Genomic DNA, 17150 nt, shown 5'->3' on the forward strand with positions numbered 1-17150 from the left:
CCTGTGTTCCCCCCAAAGCTGACCGGCCGCCAACAGGAGCCCGGCGGCAGCGCGGGCGGAGCAGCGGGAGGCGGAACCCTCCTGCGGGGAGACGGCGCCGGGAAGGGCTGAGAGGGGGACGGCACCGGCAGCGGCTCCGTGAGGAGCGCACATGGAGGCGGTGAGCGGCGGCCGGGGCTGGGGCTGGGGGGGCTTAAATCGTGTTGGTGTTGGTGTGTGTGTGCTGGAAAACAAGGGGGTGAGCTCGGCCTTTCCCCTGCTGTGCTTTTGTTGCCACTTGTGCTGGAACGAGACGCGCAGCGAGGAGGGACCGGCCCCTTGCGCCAAGAAATACTGAAGAGCAGTTTCTCAGTTCAGTGTTTCTACTGCTCAACTTCTTGATTTCTGTAAAGAAATTCTGAGGTGTGGGAGGGCTTGAGCTTCATCTGCACCAATCCACACAGGTTGTATTCCTAACCGTTAGTTCTGGTATTGCTAGCTTAAAAGTTACAGGTAAAAGCTTGATAACTTGCAAGCTTTGAGTTGTGATACCAGGGGGAGAAGCAAAAGGAATGCCGAGCTGTTCACGCGTACTGTTGTGCAGCAAGTTATGCACTTTAAGGTAAAAGATAAGCCCTAGCATACAGCAATGCTTGCTGATAGTTTGCTGATACAGGACTGGAGCAGAGCACGTTACCTAGTCCAAAGCAAAGGTGCCCTCTTCTCAAAGGTTCTTTGTGGAGCAATTTCAATGGAATGATTTGTTTCATAATTGGAACTATTGCTGTCATTTTACAGAAAAGCAGAGTGCGTGTTATGGATGTGACAGCCTGACTTCTTGAATATGGAGAAGGAACAAGCTTCAAAACGTCTTTATGTTGGAGGTCTTGGCCATACAGTTTCTAAGGCTGAACTACAGGAAAGATTTGGCAAGTTTGGACGTGTTTCGGATGTAGAGATTATTACCAGAAAAGATGACCAGGGTAACAGTTTTATATTGTTCTTTAAAAGTGGGTTGTGCTTCAACTCATAGTGTGAAATATTGTTCTTGTTTCAGAAATACTTTATTTTCAGGAAATAAATGTTAAAGTTACATAGAAATTAAATTAATGTTTATCATTGAGCAGGGAACCCTACGAAAACTTTTGCTTACATCACTGCCAACATTTCTGAAACAGATCTTAAAAAATGTAAGTATATTCTTTTCATTTTATTTATAAGTATGTTATGTTCCTGAACCAAATTACGTTACTGATGGTTCATCTGATGTCAAGCCAGAACATGGTCAAGGCAGAGCTTGTTTCATTCTGTTGTCATACTTGATTCACTTGCTTTAAGTGGCAGTATATGGAGGCTGTTTTTGCTAGAGTTCTCAGTGAGCAGATGCTAGCAGATTGAAGAGGTGATTTTATTTGTTTGTTCTAGCCCTTTTATCAAAAAGTATAGGAAATGTGTTTCAAATACTTGCAGAATCCATAAAACAGTAGAAGAAACTCAATATGAAAGGTAGTCCAGAATGAGTTTCCATAAACATGCTTCTGTTACAGCAGTCTTACAAATTCCAAAATAGGTGGATTACAAAATTATTTGTGAAGTTTTAAAATTACCTGTGTAATACATGTATGTAGCAGTAAAACACCAGATGAAAGGTACCTTTACCTAAAGAGAGGGATCGGTAACGTGCCCCTGTATTTGGAGAATACAGCCATTACAAAGAGATCAACTCTTTGAGATCAACTAAAAGCTAACCCAGCAGTTCTTTAAGTTCCAAGTAGAACAGTTTTCCTAACTGTTTTTTGTGCTCATTAACTGTATCTTACAAAAATAAGTAAGAAGTTAAGTACAGAAGAGTTTATCTGACATTAGCATAGAAACTTTGTCGTACATGTATTTGAATCTTCACATCGGTGTTTGAACTGTACTGTACAGACTTGAATAATGCTTCTCATCTCAGAACTTTAATTTTGGATGTGGATGTCCTTGTTGAAGAATAGGATATTACGCTTTTCATATGCAAACTTAAATGTCTAATGCGGTATAAGATGATACTAAAGAAACCTCAAGCTATTGTAGAAGGTGGCATAGTTAAGTTCAAAGTGAATTTTTTAATGTAAAAGATACTAATTTATAGTCTCCTTGTTTCACAGGCATATCAATTTTAAATAAAGCCAAATGGAAAGGAGGGACACTGCAAGTCGAGTTGGCCAAAGAAAGCTTTTTGCATAGGTAAAAATCAATAAACAAATGTATGTTTTTACTGAAATTACCCTTTTTATGTTTAACTACCAATATTATGGCAATTTTTCATGCATCTGCTACACTCTTATTCTTTCTAATTTTTATTGATGTTGGTAGACTGTTGATGCACATATTTTCTCTTAAAGATCAACTATAATCAGAAATATGTTAATTTAAGTAGTGAATGCTTACTGTTCTATGGGAGATGGTCACTGCCAGTTACAATTTAGCACATGGGCAGATCTTTTTACAGGTGTGATGTACTTTTTGGTACAGGCTTGCTATGGAGAGAGAGGAAGCGAGGCTTCAGAAAGAAAAAACACAGACAAACGACAAAACGACTTTGCTAGAATCGCTGAAAAAGGCTGGAGTTGTAGACTTTCACATGAAAGCAGTACCAGGTACAGAGGTGCCAGACCATAAGGTATGGTGGGGTAGATCTGTAGAGAATTAAAACAAAAAACAGAATTGGGCACAAGTTTATTGCATCTCAATTTATGTCAAATCTTTATGCTGTCTGTAAAGAAACTTGTAGAAGTGTGACAATCCAGCTTTGTGAAGTAGTCAAAAGAAATGCCTTACATGTAGACAAGCAGGATATCTTTGTTGTTCTTTGTCATGACTGGAAATAATCTTGATCATGCAGTCCTCTGTCAAGTTAAATTAATAAATGCTTCATTACCCTTTAATGCCTGAATGTCTTCATGTCACTCTTAAGAGCATAGAAAGAGCATATGTACTTGTTTTTATAGAAAATACATGTTTTGGATGGCTGGGCTGTCAGGGGCTGTTCTCTGTGCTTCAATACATTTAAAAGTAAGACTGAACAAAATTGTTGAGCATGCAAACTTAGGAAACAAAGATATTTACCACAAAATTTTAAATTTATTTATTCTACACTTTGGTTTTTGGAAAGTGTGGGGGATTTTGAATTTGGTACTTAGGAGGGGAAGAAAGGAGAAGGGGTAGTGATACCGTCCATATAGTTACCATTGTTAATTCATAAGCCAGAAGCTTTATATTAAGCATCTTACTTGTAAAGAAATTTGGTTGTATTTTGTCATTATTTGCAGGTCGTAGATAATTATTGGTCTTATTGTATGTTTTTTGTTGTGATTTCTTTTAAGAAGGAATCTGTTTAAGTTGCACACTATGAAAATATCTTAGTAAGGGAAACAAAAAATAAATAGATCACAGATGGTTCTTTCTTACCAAAGAATCTACACCTTGTTTTACTCCAGGTTTATTTCATCTCCTTTTTTTGTTTTGTTTTATACTGAATTTATTTCTCTTTCCTTTCAGAATTGGGTTGTGGGTAAGTTTGGTAGAGTCCTACCCATTCTTCGCCTTAGGAATCAACAAAAAAATAAAATATCCTTTTTGTACTGGTTGGGCATAGACACCATGCTCTTCTTTCTTTTGTTGTATGGGTAACTGTTTCTGTTTTATCTGCTTAAGGGTCTTCACATTGACTACTAGTTTTAATTTACGGAGTCCCTTAAGTAAATCTTGCAATAAATCTGTGTGATTTGAATAACTTTTTTTTAGATTGCAATTCCTTTGTTTAAAGGCATACTGTCATACCGTTAAAAGAACTCATTGTTCTTTCACTTAGATTTTAGCTTGTTCCTAGAGATTGGAAGTCTCTGCTGGAAGAATTGTATTGTTCTTATTCCTTAACTAAGACTAACGTTGTGAAATATGACCCATCAAAATACTGCCACAACCTTAGAAAGCTGGAGCAAGACTTGACACATGCAGTTCCTGTATCCAAGCTTACTTGGTATTTGGAAGAGAAAGATGACAGCATAAGCAAGAAGAGGCAAGGAGAATTCCCTGTAACTAAGAAACAACCTAAAAAGCTGAGACAACTGGACAGTGAGGGTGTGAATGGATCAGCAGCGCCCCCTTCTGGGTGCTGGCCGCATTCTAAAAACATAAACTCTTCACAGCTAGATCAAAGATCAAAAACCAAATCCAGTGAGGGGTCTGAATTGCTTCCGTCAAGCAGTCTTTATAGGAGAACACCAGGGCGAGGCTCTTTAACAGATAAAACCAATAATTCTAGGATTTCTTCTCAGAATAATACAATGCATGTTTCTGATGGTGACATTGATTCTGAGGAGGAAATTAGAACAATGGTAAAGAAAGGGATGGAAAGACAGCAAGCAGACATTGAGACTGAGGGTGACCACTTGGAAATTGTTGGAGTTAATTTTGAGTTAAAGTACAATACTCACTGGTCCTTAGGCAATCTAGACGCTACAAAGAAAGTTGTCAAAGGAAATAATAAAGAGAAAGAGACTGTGGAATGTGATAATGGTTATGATTCAGCAGATACAGATGAGATTATTGCTGAGAGTAAAGGTTCAGATCCAAGTAGCATGAAAACTGCATTTTTAGAAGACTCTAAACTGGCAGTGGTGGAAACAAAAGAAATACTAACTAATAAAAAATGTGATTTGGCAAATGACTCCTCACTGAAAACCCACAGAACTGTAAGAGAAGGGAAAGTAAGAAAACCTAAAATTTCTGCCTTGCCAAGTACAACAAAGACAAGCGATAGTGAAAGTTCTTATTCAGAGTCTGAGAAAGGGGAGTCTGAAATCAGTTCTGATTACGAATCCATGATGCGAAACTGTTACCGTCTAGACCTCACATTAGATGACCTAAAAGCATTAGCTACGGAGAACTCTGGGACATCAGTCGAAGAATTGGATAACGCACAGAGCTCTAGTCAGTGCAGCGTGGAAGAAAATGCTAAGGGCAACGTCACATGTAAAACAAAACTTTCTAGACCTCCCCCTGCAGTTAAAAAGAAGTGCATCTGTCCTGAAGATATAGTTGCTGCCATTTTACAAGGGGAGAACAATGTTGATGAGGAAAGCTCCAAGAGACAAAACGGTTCGTGTTTGAAATACCAGCCCTTCAGAGGAATGCGGTCCCTTTGTGAAAAAGAGTTAACTAAGGACAGCACTGGTTTAAAGAAGTCTGTAGAAAGTTTAGGTGTTGAAGCTTCAATTCCTTATTGTGGGCAGAAGCCCTCTGAAGGGCAATCCAAGAACCATCCTTTTTATTCTCTTGATATCAGCAAGGAAAATGAACAAAGTGAGCCTTGTGAACAGCAAAAGTTATCAGATGCTGTCTCCTTAGTAAATGAGAATGATCGGCCTGTTTGCAAGCCACGCTTACAAGGAAAGAGGAAAAGGACAAATTATTTGCAGGAAGACCAAAACTTAGAGTATGGAGATGCTGCTCCTAGCACCAGTGGCAGTGAAGGTAAGAGCAGTGACATGGATAGTAACACTGCAGTGTTGCAGAAACGCGTGAAACAACAACTGAAAAGCCCAAAACTGCTTTCAAACAAAATGAAGAAGGTTGTAAGCAACACAAGTTCAGAATGTGAAGCTAAGAAATGTGAAAGTAAGAAGACGAGTCTCTTGGAAAATAAGGAGCTTCATGGTACTGCTTCAAAGGAGTCTAATACAAAAAAGAAACAATTGCAGGATAACCAGAGGAGGCTGGCAGCTCTAGAAGAGAGACAGAAAGAGAGAGAATTACAGAAGAAAGTCATTCAAGGAGCTCTTTCAAATCTGGTAATTACACTCAACTTTTATCTGAATAGTATACAGTAAAAGCAAAGGGAAAATAAATTATTTTAAAGTATATTCAAGAATTCCCCTATTAAATTTTTAAATGTTGCCGGTTTTCAGAGTTCGTACAGAATGTTGCCTATCTAATTCCTGGGCTGTCTCTAGAGGTGCAAAAGGAACAGTAGATTCCTCCCGTAATGTCATAGAAATATCTGAGTTACTTCTGTGTGACTGTAGTGAATATTTAATGTTTAACGTGACAGTTTTATTCTTACATAGGATAGCCAGCCAGAAAGCAAGCGTAAACACATCACATTTGATTCGGATGTGGAAAGTGAAGCTGAAGTGGATGAGATCTTGAAGGAAGATGAGAGTTTGGGAAATGTGCATGAAAAAGTAAGTTTTATTAAGAAGTCCAGTATTGTGTGAAGAAGTTTCATATGGATATGACTGTGCCATTTGTTTTGAAGACTATTTTTCATAGTGTGGTGATAGAAAAAAGTAAATGAAGAAGTTTTGAACTAACAGGAATAATTCTTTTTTAGCCAACATGAAACAGGTTACAAAGAATTGACTGTGCATCTGACAAAGTTGGAGATGTTTGAAACCTTATAAGGAGATGGAGATCTGTATGCAAGATGTTTTAACTTTGATTAAAAGAAAAAGAATATTTAGGTTATAGAGCATAAGTAGTTTTGAATTTCACTGCTTTCGGTCAAAGGAAGGTAGTGCTGTAGAAAGACTTATTGTTCTTTCCAACACTGGACAAAAAATCTGGATTAATGAAGTGTCTTGCTTTTAAAATGATATTTGAGTCCAAAGAAATTGTGTGGGGCTTCATCTTTAAAGCTTATTTAATCAACACCTTATTTAGCAGATTCCTCAGACTGTATTTTCCCCACCCCCTGAAAAAAAAAAAAAGGCAAGGTTAGGGCCATCTTTACTATCGAAATAAAATCTTCTTCCCTAATTTTTCCTCATACTTAAGTTTTTGTTGTTGTTGTTGTTGTTGTTTTTTAAGTTATATGTATCTTCATTTGTATTTGGAATCCCTGTACGGTATCTTTCTTTAGGAGACCCTTCTGATGGAAAACTAAAACAAAATGGTGAAATGTCTAAACAACGTAAGATTTGAAATGCGTGGGCGAGTAAGCTAGCTGGTTGTTCTAGCAATGCATTTTTTCAGATAAATTGGAAAGCACGAGAACAAAGTTATTACTGAATTATTTTCCGTTAGTTGTGAAAACGTCTCCTTTTCTGTATTCTTTTTGTTTAACATAGGAGTCTGATCCTAAAACTTCTGGAAGACTCTTTGAAAGCAGCGAAGATGAGCAAGATGATACAGATGATGAGAGATTCAAAATTAAACCCCAGTTTGAAGGCAAAGCTGGTGAAAAAGTGAGTGAATCTATTAATGTGATTTTATTTTTTTTGGTAAGACTCTGTAACACCACTTTGGAAGTATGTAATACATAGGTTTGCATTCTTGCTGAATAGGATTTTGATGAACTTAAAATGGAATTCTCTTAAAAAGAGGGAACAGTAGCTATGGAGAAAATGGGTGTTGGGAAGTGAGGACAGTTCTCTGATCTTCTCATTGTTTTTGACTATGGAGGAATTTCTGGAAAAGGCATCAACATTTAAAGGTTGTTACTATGTTGGGTTTATAGCACTTGGGGGGAAGGTTACTGTATGTTGATGGTTTGTTTTCCAACATGTAATAGGTTTTCATTTTATTTAGCTCTTGAATTTGCAATCCCGGTTTGGCACAGATGAAAGATTTCGTATGGATGCTCGATTCCTTGAAAGTGACAGTGAAGAAGAAGGTAGGCTTGTACAGAATCACAGAATTTCTAGGTTGGAAGAGACCTTAAGATCATCGAGTCCAACCTCTGACCTAACACTAACAGTCCCCACTAAACCATATCCCTAAGTACTTTGTACTTTGTTCCTGGTTAACAGTAATACTAGAGGTATATAATGGAGCCTTAATTTTGGATCCTTGTAGAAGCTCCTTAACCTCTTGTTTTTCTGGTGATTCTTCAAAGTAAACAGCCAAACCGTGCTGTGGCTATACGTATGGTATTCTGGTAGTTGTGTTTTCTCAAATATATATGCTGCAAAAGCATTTGTAATAGCTAAATGAAATATTAATTTTGTTAAAAAGTCAACATTTGAAATGATCTTTTTAATACAGGCTGATGCCAGAATGTTTTGCCCATGTTTTTCTTAAGGTAAATAACTTAAGGTGACATAACTAAAATAAACTTTTTGACCTTTACATCAATTTCAGCTGTTGGTTTTGTAGTCACTGTGCTCTCCATTGAGCAGTCAGAAAGATTTTTTTTTGTCCTTTTCATCTTTTCTGCTATTAAAAAAAAAAAGTCTTCTAAAGATTTTTTTCCCCTAACAAATTGTTAACCTGCTGCTCATGGCTCAGAATTTATTTCTGAAATTTAATCTTTTGCCAAGTTCTGCTACTGCCTTTGCTTAAATGATTTTCTGTACAGTCTCTCTCACTGCCAGAGTTGTTGCACGGTTGTACAAAAAAGGGAACAGGGTAAATAACTGGTCTGATTTTCACATGAAATAAGTGTCCTTAATACTGCTAATCAAAGACTAGTTGCACAGCAAGGAAGAAAGCCTCTAAGTAGCTTTAAATAAGGGAAGTGCCCTGTCAATTTGCATGAGCTCTCCTACTGTTGTAATAACGCTATACATTGAATTTCACAGACTTACTTCAGTCACAGTGGGGAAAATGTACTTATTTATTCATTTATCTTATTAGCAGAAACAAATACATTGAAGACAGATGAGGACGATGAACTTGCTGCAGAGAAAAAGAGAAACCTGCAAATACTGGGAAGCCTCTTGAATGTCGACTTGGAACATGCCAAACCAACTAAAATGGCTACAAATGCGAAGAAATTCAAGTATGGGCCATCTTTTATCAGAGAAGAAGGGATTTTGGGGAGGCTTAATTTTTGTCAATATTACCCAACTAAAGTTTCTTAGTTTACTGAGAGGACCTTACGTTGTGTGCATCTGAAGTTAGCTTTTAATTCAGTTTCCAACTTGAGTGTCCCGGTAGATTATGTAACTGGTAATTATCACTGTGGTAAAAAAGAAGTGATGGGATGACTGTTTATGGTTTTTCCAACAGTCCAACTGTAGAAAATTTACTGTGTCTAGGAATTAATATTTTAATAAGTCCTTGCCTGTGTGAGATAGTTCTGTTCTTTGTGAAGACAAACTTAAATAAGATAGACAAAGAACATGTGAGTTAGGCAGTAGGTCAGTAGGTTAGATCATAACTTCCATAGGAGTTAAGAAGGTAATTGTTCTCTCTGGCCTACACATGAAAAATGACATAGTTATCCTTCTTTCAAGGGACAACATGAATCTTCTTTTGCAGTGGAGATTTTTTCTTTTTATGCTCATCTGTATTTCTGCTTTTGAGAAATGTCTTCATTAGGTCAGTAATTTGTTACGTCTGGCTGTGGACTGAAATGGTGGAAATTAAGAGTTAAGTGTAATGGAGTAATGTGCAGTCAGTCAGCTTTTACAGACAGTTGTTACTGGAATGGCATGAATTGACTTCTGGCTGCTAAATATTGTGACTACTGCACAATCGTATTTAGGTCTATGCCTGCTTTGTAAATTTTCTTGCATTTTCTAAAGACTAGCAGAGGGGGAAATGATCGCTACAGCCGCAGAGATCGTTTTAGGAAATATTTATTGCATTGGTGTTCTCTAATACCCAGTTAATGATATAGTGCATACCTATTTAAAAGCAGTTAACTAAGTTGTAAGCATTAATTGAGGGAGAGGAGGGGAAGTACATGGCTGTCTTCCTGCATTGTGGTAAGGCTGCATAAGGGTCAGTCTAAACATTAGACTGCTCTATCTGGAAGTTCCCCAAAATGTTTACATACGGGAAGGTGAACATGCTACTCTGTTTCCTTGAATTATTTGACTTTGTGGAATGTTTGGTACTGGAATACACAGCAACATTGGTATATTTATCTACGAATGGATACCTATTGATATGCCTCCACCTGTTTATCTTTTGAGGAGATACAAGCTTCTACTGCATAATGCTCAACTTGAAGTGTGTTTTATATTAAAAATTACACAATTGAATTAAAGTTGATTCCGTTTATAATTTTTCCTGAACCAGAAAGGCACAGGCATTTAAAAAGTATCTTCTGGTCAGTTAGATTTTGGATTGGTTTGGAGCTTTTTTGATAAAGAAGTAGTTGTGGATCTAAATCTAACCGTAAAGGTTTAGGGTAGCTTTCAATTGACCATTTATAGTGTCTCATGGGTGATTTCTTGCTGTTTTTTTTTCCCCATTCTATTATTATAGGGATGTTAATGCCCTCCGCTATGATCCCACAAGGCAGGACCATGTGGTTTTTGAAAGGAAACCCGATACTACAGAAAAAGAGAGGTAATAGTACAGCTTGGTACCTATCATTGTAATGTTTCTTTCCCTGGAAGGCTGGCTTTCAAAAACGGCAAAAAAAAGACTTTGACCCTACACATACTGCTGTTTTTTCCTTAGTTCTCCCTGTTATTGCTGAAATAAGGATTGTGGCCTATACCAATACGAATAACATAATACTTTCCCTACTCCCTATGTGCTATTTTCTGTCCTCCTTTCTCACCTTCAGGCTTTCCTCTGCTTCAAGTCATGGACTTTGAGACTTGCAAATCTGTGAGGAGAAAGCATTGTCTGTTAACTTCTAATTTGCCAGAAAAGAAATCTGTCCCAAATATCATAGTATTTAGATCAGATACTGTCATGTATTAAATGATGAGTCAGAATTTAGTTCATAACGAAGTAGAAGTGTTGCTGCCTTTTCATGCATTCAAACGTGAGGCACCTCCCCGCTGCTCACCCTCAAAAGGTGGGCAAATTGTATAAGGTGGAAAGAAAGGGGTTAAAAGTCTGAACACAAAGGACAGTCATGCTGGCGTATAAACCTTGGAATATCCTGTTGCCAGAACTTGGAACTGCTAAGAAAGAGAAGGAAAAAAAAAATGTAGTTAAGTGATCTACTTATTGATGTGTTTGGATAAGCAGCCTCGCTATTAATTGCTATTGCTATTATAATTGCTATTATTTCTGAAATTCTTGGGGAACCTTTCCTTTAAAAACACGCATATTGTTTCATTATCTTTTAACAATCTGATTTCAGTAAAGCTAAGAGAAAGAAGAAGAGGGAGGAGAGTGAGAAACTGCCTGAAGTGTCTAAAGAAATCTATTATGATATTGCTGTTGATTTAAAAGAGTTGTTTGGATCTTCAAAGAGCAAACCAGAAAAAAGAGAAGAAATACCCTGGGACAAAGATAATGCAGAGGAATCCACCCCACACGACAACCTGGGACCTGATGATGGGAGTAACACAGCTCAGAATTCTGGTGGTTTCAAGTTTTCTTTCTTTGATGATGTGGATCAGTCACACGTAAAAGAAGGTAATAGCAGAATATATGTAATAATAGATTTTTGAATGAGTTGATTATGTCAGACACAGGCATAGCATGTTTTAGGTTCAGAAACTAGAGAGTTTTCAGAGGCTAAAGTCAGTAATGCAAAATCATTATGGTGGTCTTTTAATTGGGATTAAACTACAAAGATCTTGGCAAGAATAATCATGCTTGCATCCCATTTTTTTAAGGGATAGTGTCAAGAGATAATGTTTTGAAAATGAAATACTATTTAATTATTTTTTGAACAGTGATGGAAAAAGTCATCCACTGAATTTCTCAAATACATGAGGAAAAAATATGGTACACAAGTCAAGTCAGGATTCATATAAAACAACACGATAGTATAAATAAAATATCCCTTAATTCAGGGAGTATTATGAGCAGAGAAGATCTTAGAGTTGACCCCAAGATCCATGAACTGTTCCATGTGCTTAACATTATTGTAACCATAGAAACTTGAAACTGAATGATGTGATTATTGGGGTGTTATTGAGGTAAAAACAAAAAAGCAACCCAATGTAAGGAAATAGAACGTGTAATGAAGATTAGAAAAAAATGATATTGAATCCCTTCGTAAGAAATACTGTAGGAAAAGAGACTGAAGTTAACTGACATAAAAAACAAAACAATCAGTAATGCTGACTTCAAAAATGGTAAATTCAGTGATACAGGTCAGTATAGCAATGTGTGACCTCACTAGAACAATGTGGAAAATATCTGTGAGGAGATGTAGTCTGTATTTCACAAACTTCTTAGCATTGAGAACCATACTTGAACACTGTGTCTTACATTATTTGTTATGAATAACTATTGGCTTATATTGCATAAAAATCCTATTCACGGGTTGCAGGACCACTGTGCTTGCTGCTGAGTAGACACAAAGCAAAAAGATAGGTGTGACCCTATTGCACATACCTTGGTTGCTACAATAATTTTTGTGATTTTTGTTTAACCTGACTTCAGAAAGATCATGTGTGTCATGTGGAAGCCATGAAAGAAGAAAATCAATAGTCTGGCTTTTGTAGTGCAAATTGTGTGATGTGGATAATTTGAACTTGCTTTCTTCCTCAGCAAATGCTTCCTTTTTCCAGATTAGAAATTTCTGTTCTTTCACTGGAGTAAGATTTTTGAGGTGGTATTTCTTTGTTTGTTTGTTTTTGTCCCCCCCCCCCCTCCCCTCTACCATTGTCTAGTGACTTCTGGGTTTGGAATTGGCTTCATATTGCCAGAGAGAGGCAGTATAAGGAAGAGCTGTCTTTCTACTCTGGCCTGATGAGTCCTGCACAGATGCTGTGCTTATACACTAAAAGAAGAGAGTACCCCTAACCTCAGTCCTTTTGGCCAAGGGAGGCTGTAATAGCTCAGATGCATATGGAAGTTACCATGTCTAAACTGAACTTCTGGCAACTCCCTGCCTGTTAATAGGCAGGAACGTGTATGTGAATATAACAGTGTGATTGAATACACAGAAAGAATAAGCTAAGGCATTGTGAGCCTCTTAATAAAGGAACTTTGTAAGATAGTGAAAGGAAGCTTATATTCCATCTTCTACAAGTTAAAATATGAACAGTCACAATTACTCCCAAATTAGTTAATAATAATTGTTTGGTTAGAGTGACTTGATCAGAACCATGGGCCCTAACAGTGAACTTCAAAAGGAGTTGGTGCACTTTTTCCCTATGCTGTGTTAATACTACTTGTGTGTTTAGAGGATGAATTACTAATATTAGAGAGAGCAAACTACGTTCATACCTGTCCAAAGAATCTGTGAAGGGAGGATTTTGTCCTGCACAAATCTGTTGTTTCCAACGTAACTATTTCACTCTTAAGTAGAATATTTTACTGACAAGGAGGTGAGTTAACTGACTTCTGTTGTGCTACTACTGCAGAGCCCTACGTAATTGAAACAATAAAACCTGTAAAAGTCAGCTGGCAAGAAGATCCACGTTTCCAAGACAGCAGCTCTGAGGAGGAGGAGGATGAACCAGAGGCAACAGAAAGTGAAAGGGACAAAGAAATGCAAGTTCTGTTCTTATTTGTTATCTTGGTAGTAGATGATGCTATGAGAATTTTAATAGCATCAATCCATCCAGTCATGGAAAGCTAGTATCTTCATTGTGCATATTTTTTAAAAATTTTTTAGGGAAACCATTCCTTAGTGCACAGAACATAATATTCCAAAATTCTGCTGTCAGTGTTGAAGTTGAATGTAAAAATTGAGTTTCTGGGTTGGTGCATGAGAACTTAATTGGGTAGTGGTTTTGGCCAAAAGTCAAATACATGCCAAGTGTTCTTGCACATTTCTTTACAGAAGGCTGTATGTGGTTGTTGTGGAGTAATGCTACATTTCAGTGCATGCTATTTCTGTGAAGCATTGCAGCTTTAATTTGTGTTAATGGAATTTGAGACTAACTTTTATGACACTGAAATTTCTTTGTATTTTTCTAGGTTTTCCTCTTTACCTCAGGCAGTAAGTGCTAGGTTATTCTTCTTCTCCAAAGATGATGAACGATTAAAAGGTATAATGAGGTTTATACCCATATGGTTCTTGATCCTATGTAACGTGTTTTGTGGTGTTACTTTTGTGTGAGTGTGAATATAATGAATTTCATAGTACAAAAAAATGTAGTTGCTTCTGGTATTTTATGCAATTGTCAGGACAACTTTAAATTATGTTCATTTCCTGAGACAAGTTAATATATTGATTGATTAAAAAAAAAAAAGTGTATGTAAAAGTTGTTATGTAGCTAATATAGTTATTGTACTGTTATCTTCCAGCTTGAAAATCTGATTTACAGTGCTTGTTAAAATCAAGCTCTGAATCTGTAACAGGCATAAATTTTTTTTGATAGGCATGGAATAATGCTGATGAGCCTTTAATGAAACAGATACTGATTGACTGCAATTACAGCATAATAAAGAAAACTGCTGCTGCCTTTAATTTTTCTCTAGTATGCCAAGCTGTAATGTATAACACATTTTGTTTCAATCAACTGTGTTGTGGGGGTAAGGGTAGAGTATGTGGAAAATAACAGGCCTTCTGACTTCATTACTATTTTGCACGTGAAATTTATGAAGGACATCATATTCAGATGTTTTTAACTACGTTAATTTGTTCTTTGTTCTGTGCAGAGGGCCCCAAGTTATTCTGTAGATCAGTTGACCTCAGCGAAGAAAAAGATAGTTGGGAAGACAGACGTAGATTATTGCTTGAGGTGAGTATTTTAACATCTGTTATTTGATAACTAGCTGAAAGCTCAGTGTGAGGAGGGAATGGGGCTGCTTATCTGTTTAATTTGCATTAAAAATAAATTTGGGAATTTCAGAAGGGCTTGAAACTTTACAATTACAAGGAAACTACAAATTTTTAACATAGCAGTGTGTGTAACTTCATGTTGTGGTGTCTGGTCTGGTAAATCATTGAATGTCTGTATTGCACAGCACCAGCTACATCAGTGCATGGAAAAAAACATGTTTGAGACTAAGAGTGAATTGAGAAACTTCTCATAATACTGTGTTAAAATTTAAATATTTTCAGGAATGCCGGAAGAAACATAAGGATGCAAGAAGGAAAGTGAAAACAAAACAATAAGTCTTTGTTTCATGTTTCTTCTTTGAAAGAGATGTTTTTCTTCAACTTCTTCAAAATTCTAATGTTTCAAAGATCTAACAAGAAACAATACTGGAAAAGACTGTTAAACTTTGTTTCTAAATAGCTACATATTTATTATGTCAATAATTGTAACAAGTTGGGTGTGTTTTTGTCTATACGGTTTAAAGGAGACTCGCTTCTTTGCATATTTTTTGGGAATTTGATCATTGAACAAAGAAAACGGTGGATTATTTTTTGTGTTCTCATGCCCCCTTGCTGTATGCTGTTGATGAAGAACAGGTAGTACCACACCTTTAAGACTATACAACCTGTATTCAGCTGAATGTAACAGAGATCCTGTTTGAGATTCCTTTTACAAATTCTTGGAATGCCCCATTTTCAGAGTAAAAGTTTACCAGAAGCTTATTAAAATATGTATATAAGTGGGAAGACTTATGAAATGGGTAGATTTGTATTTCTTCACAGAGCTGTTTTTTATACTTTTTAATTGAGTATATACATGTATACGTAAATAAATCTTAAGGACAAATGTTGCTGGTGTTGTATGCTTGTTGAATATTTTACATATAAGGATGTATTCTTCCATCCATTTAGCATATTTGCGGCAGAGGGTCATGACAACATCAGAATACAGAGTGTTATGGAAGTAGTGGCTCTTGGCTAATTAACTTAGAGGCTACAGCATGTTGCAGCATGTATGTGATCTGCCTGGAGAAAATCACTTGGTTTAAAGTGCTGTTCACGGACTGGCAGACGGTAAGGATCAATGATGGGAGATTGATCAGTCCTCTAGAATGTAAGAAGGGTCAATTCCCCTTAGAATGGTGAACAATAGCAGTGTCAGGGTTAAATGAAGATCCCAATCAGTTTATTCTTTGTTGGAGACTAGAGGCAAAGAATTATAGCCAGTTAAGGTACTCAGAAAGCATTCTCAGTTGTGCCTTAGGATGCCTGAGCAGAAACATCCTTACTGACAAAAGTAAGTCAGAACAAAGTAGTATCTAAGAGCTGCGACAGACAGAAAAAGAGTAATTTCCAGCCAAGGAAACACTGTGCACTGAAGGTGTTATGGGATAAAATATTTTGTGATGTGTTTTCAAGGATGTGTGAAAGAAGTAACTGAGAATGGTGGTCTACAGATAAGGCTCAAGCGAAGTTCCATGACTAGCATTTATTTGTAAAATAATCAACTATTCCATTTTGCTTTCCTGTAGTCCTTTTGGCTCTCATGACAAATATGTATGCACAAAGAAGTACAAAGTCTTCTTGAAAGACAGCCATACTGTTTCTACTTACTAGCAAAAAAAAAAAAGTTGGTTTCGTTGATGTTTACACTGTTTTGGTAGCAAACAGTTCAAGTGAACATTTTGTTTCTGTTAAATTTACTGTAAAATCTAACGGATGTAAACATGCTCCTTTTCCAGTACTCTTAGAAGCCATCCCTCACAAGGTGGGAAGCAGTATCAATAAACGGTAGTGCTAGAGACCTGATCATCACAAGGAAATTGCTTTAAGCGCATTTCTCAAGTAGAGGCTGAGCAATTTGTGATCAAATGATCTGTGAAAGGGAGTCTATAACTGCAGTACGTACCTTTTATAGTGGTTCCCACTGTCTCTAGCTCATTTTCTTGCTTGATTTTAATAAAATAGTTGTGCACTGCTGCAGAGCATGATGCCAGAATACTTGTTCATATAGGGTACAAGTTGTTGCATACATCACCTTGTCTTGTATCCCTGGTTGAAAACAGTCTACTAGCAATAAGTTTTAAGTAATAATAGAAATGCTTTCATGATTGTGGTTCGATAGGATATTGTACTTGACTAAGTCATTTCCAGCGTGGGGCTTGAAGGACTTGGCCCCCTTGTAATGAAAGATCGGTGCAACTTCTTCTAAGACTGACGGTTGCAATACTTAACCTTCAACCTGCCAGGATTCAGCACTTAAAACAAGGTGGTTTTTTATCCTTGGGCTCTTCCTGGTCTGAGGAATAATAAGATTGCTGTTTGCGAGGCCTCACATTAGAAAATGAGAATAGCTGGCTACCTCTGGGTTTAAATAGCAAGTCAACCTCTGGGTTTAAATAGCAAGTCAGTGACTAGGAAACACACTACTAAGATAAGAAAGCTGAAAGCAGTCTCATCTTGAAAGACAAGTTAGAGAACAGAAGATCAAAAAGCAAATCCCAGAGTACTGAGTAGATGGAGGAAAAATGTATTTTTTCAAAGTCCT

General features: G+C 37.0%; 1 protein-coding gene across 5 annotated transcripts; it reads left to right on the forward strand.

The window, feature by feature from the left end:
- The first annotated feature begins 21 nt into the window (after positions 1 to 21).
- NOL8 (nucleolar protein 8) lies at positions 22 to 15453 on the forward strand. 5 transcript variants are annotated; one of them, XM_068694058.1, is made up of 17 exons: positions 22 to 160; positions 778 to 962; positions 1107 to 1169; positions 2127 to 2205; positions 2494 to 2641; positions 3520 to 3588; positions 3909 to 5813; positions 6090 to 6206; positions 7092 to 7208; positions 7552 to 7636; positions 8602 to 8743; positions 10180 to 10263; positions 11015 to 11292; positions 13197 to 13326; positions 13756 to 13826; positions 14440 to 14522; positions 14846 to 15453. In XM_068694058.1, exons 2-17 carry the CDS (start codon positions 824 to 826, stop codon positions 14897 to 14899), a joined length of 3564 nt encoding a protein of 1187 aa, XP_068550159.1. In that variant the 5' UTR covers positions 22 to 160; positions 778 to 823; the 3' UTR covers positions 14900 to 15453. The 5 variants fall into 5 exon arrangements, with proteins under 5 accessions (XP_068550159.1, XP_068550155.1, XP_068550156.1 ...); XM_068694054.1 differs by having other exon boundaries at positions 23 to 160; positions 8599 to 8743; XM_068694055.1 differs by lacking the exon at positions 22 to 160 and adding an exon at positions 209 to 333 and having other exon boundaries at positions 776 to 962; positions 8599 to 8743.
- The last annotated feature ends 1697 nt before the right edge of the window (positions 15454 to 17150 follow it).

Source organism: Anas acuta, chromosome 11 (assembly GCF_963932015.1).
Source record: "Anas acuta chromosome 11, bAnaAcu1.1, whole genome shotgun sequence".
Classification (NCBI taxonomy): Eukaryota; Metazoa; Chordata; class Aves; order Anseriformes; family Anatidae; genus Anas; species Anas acuta.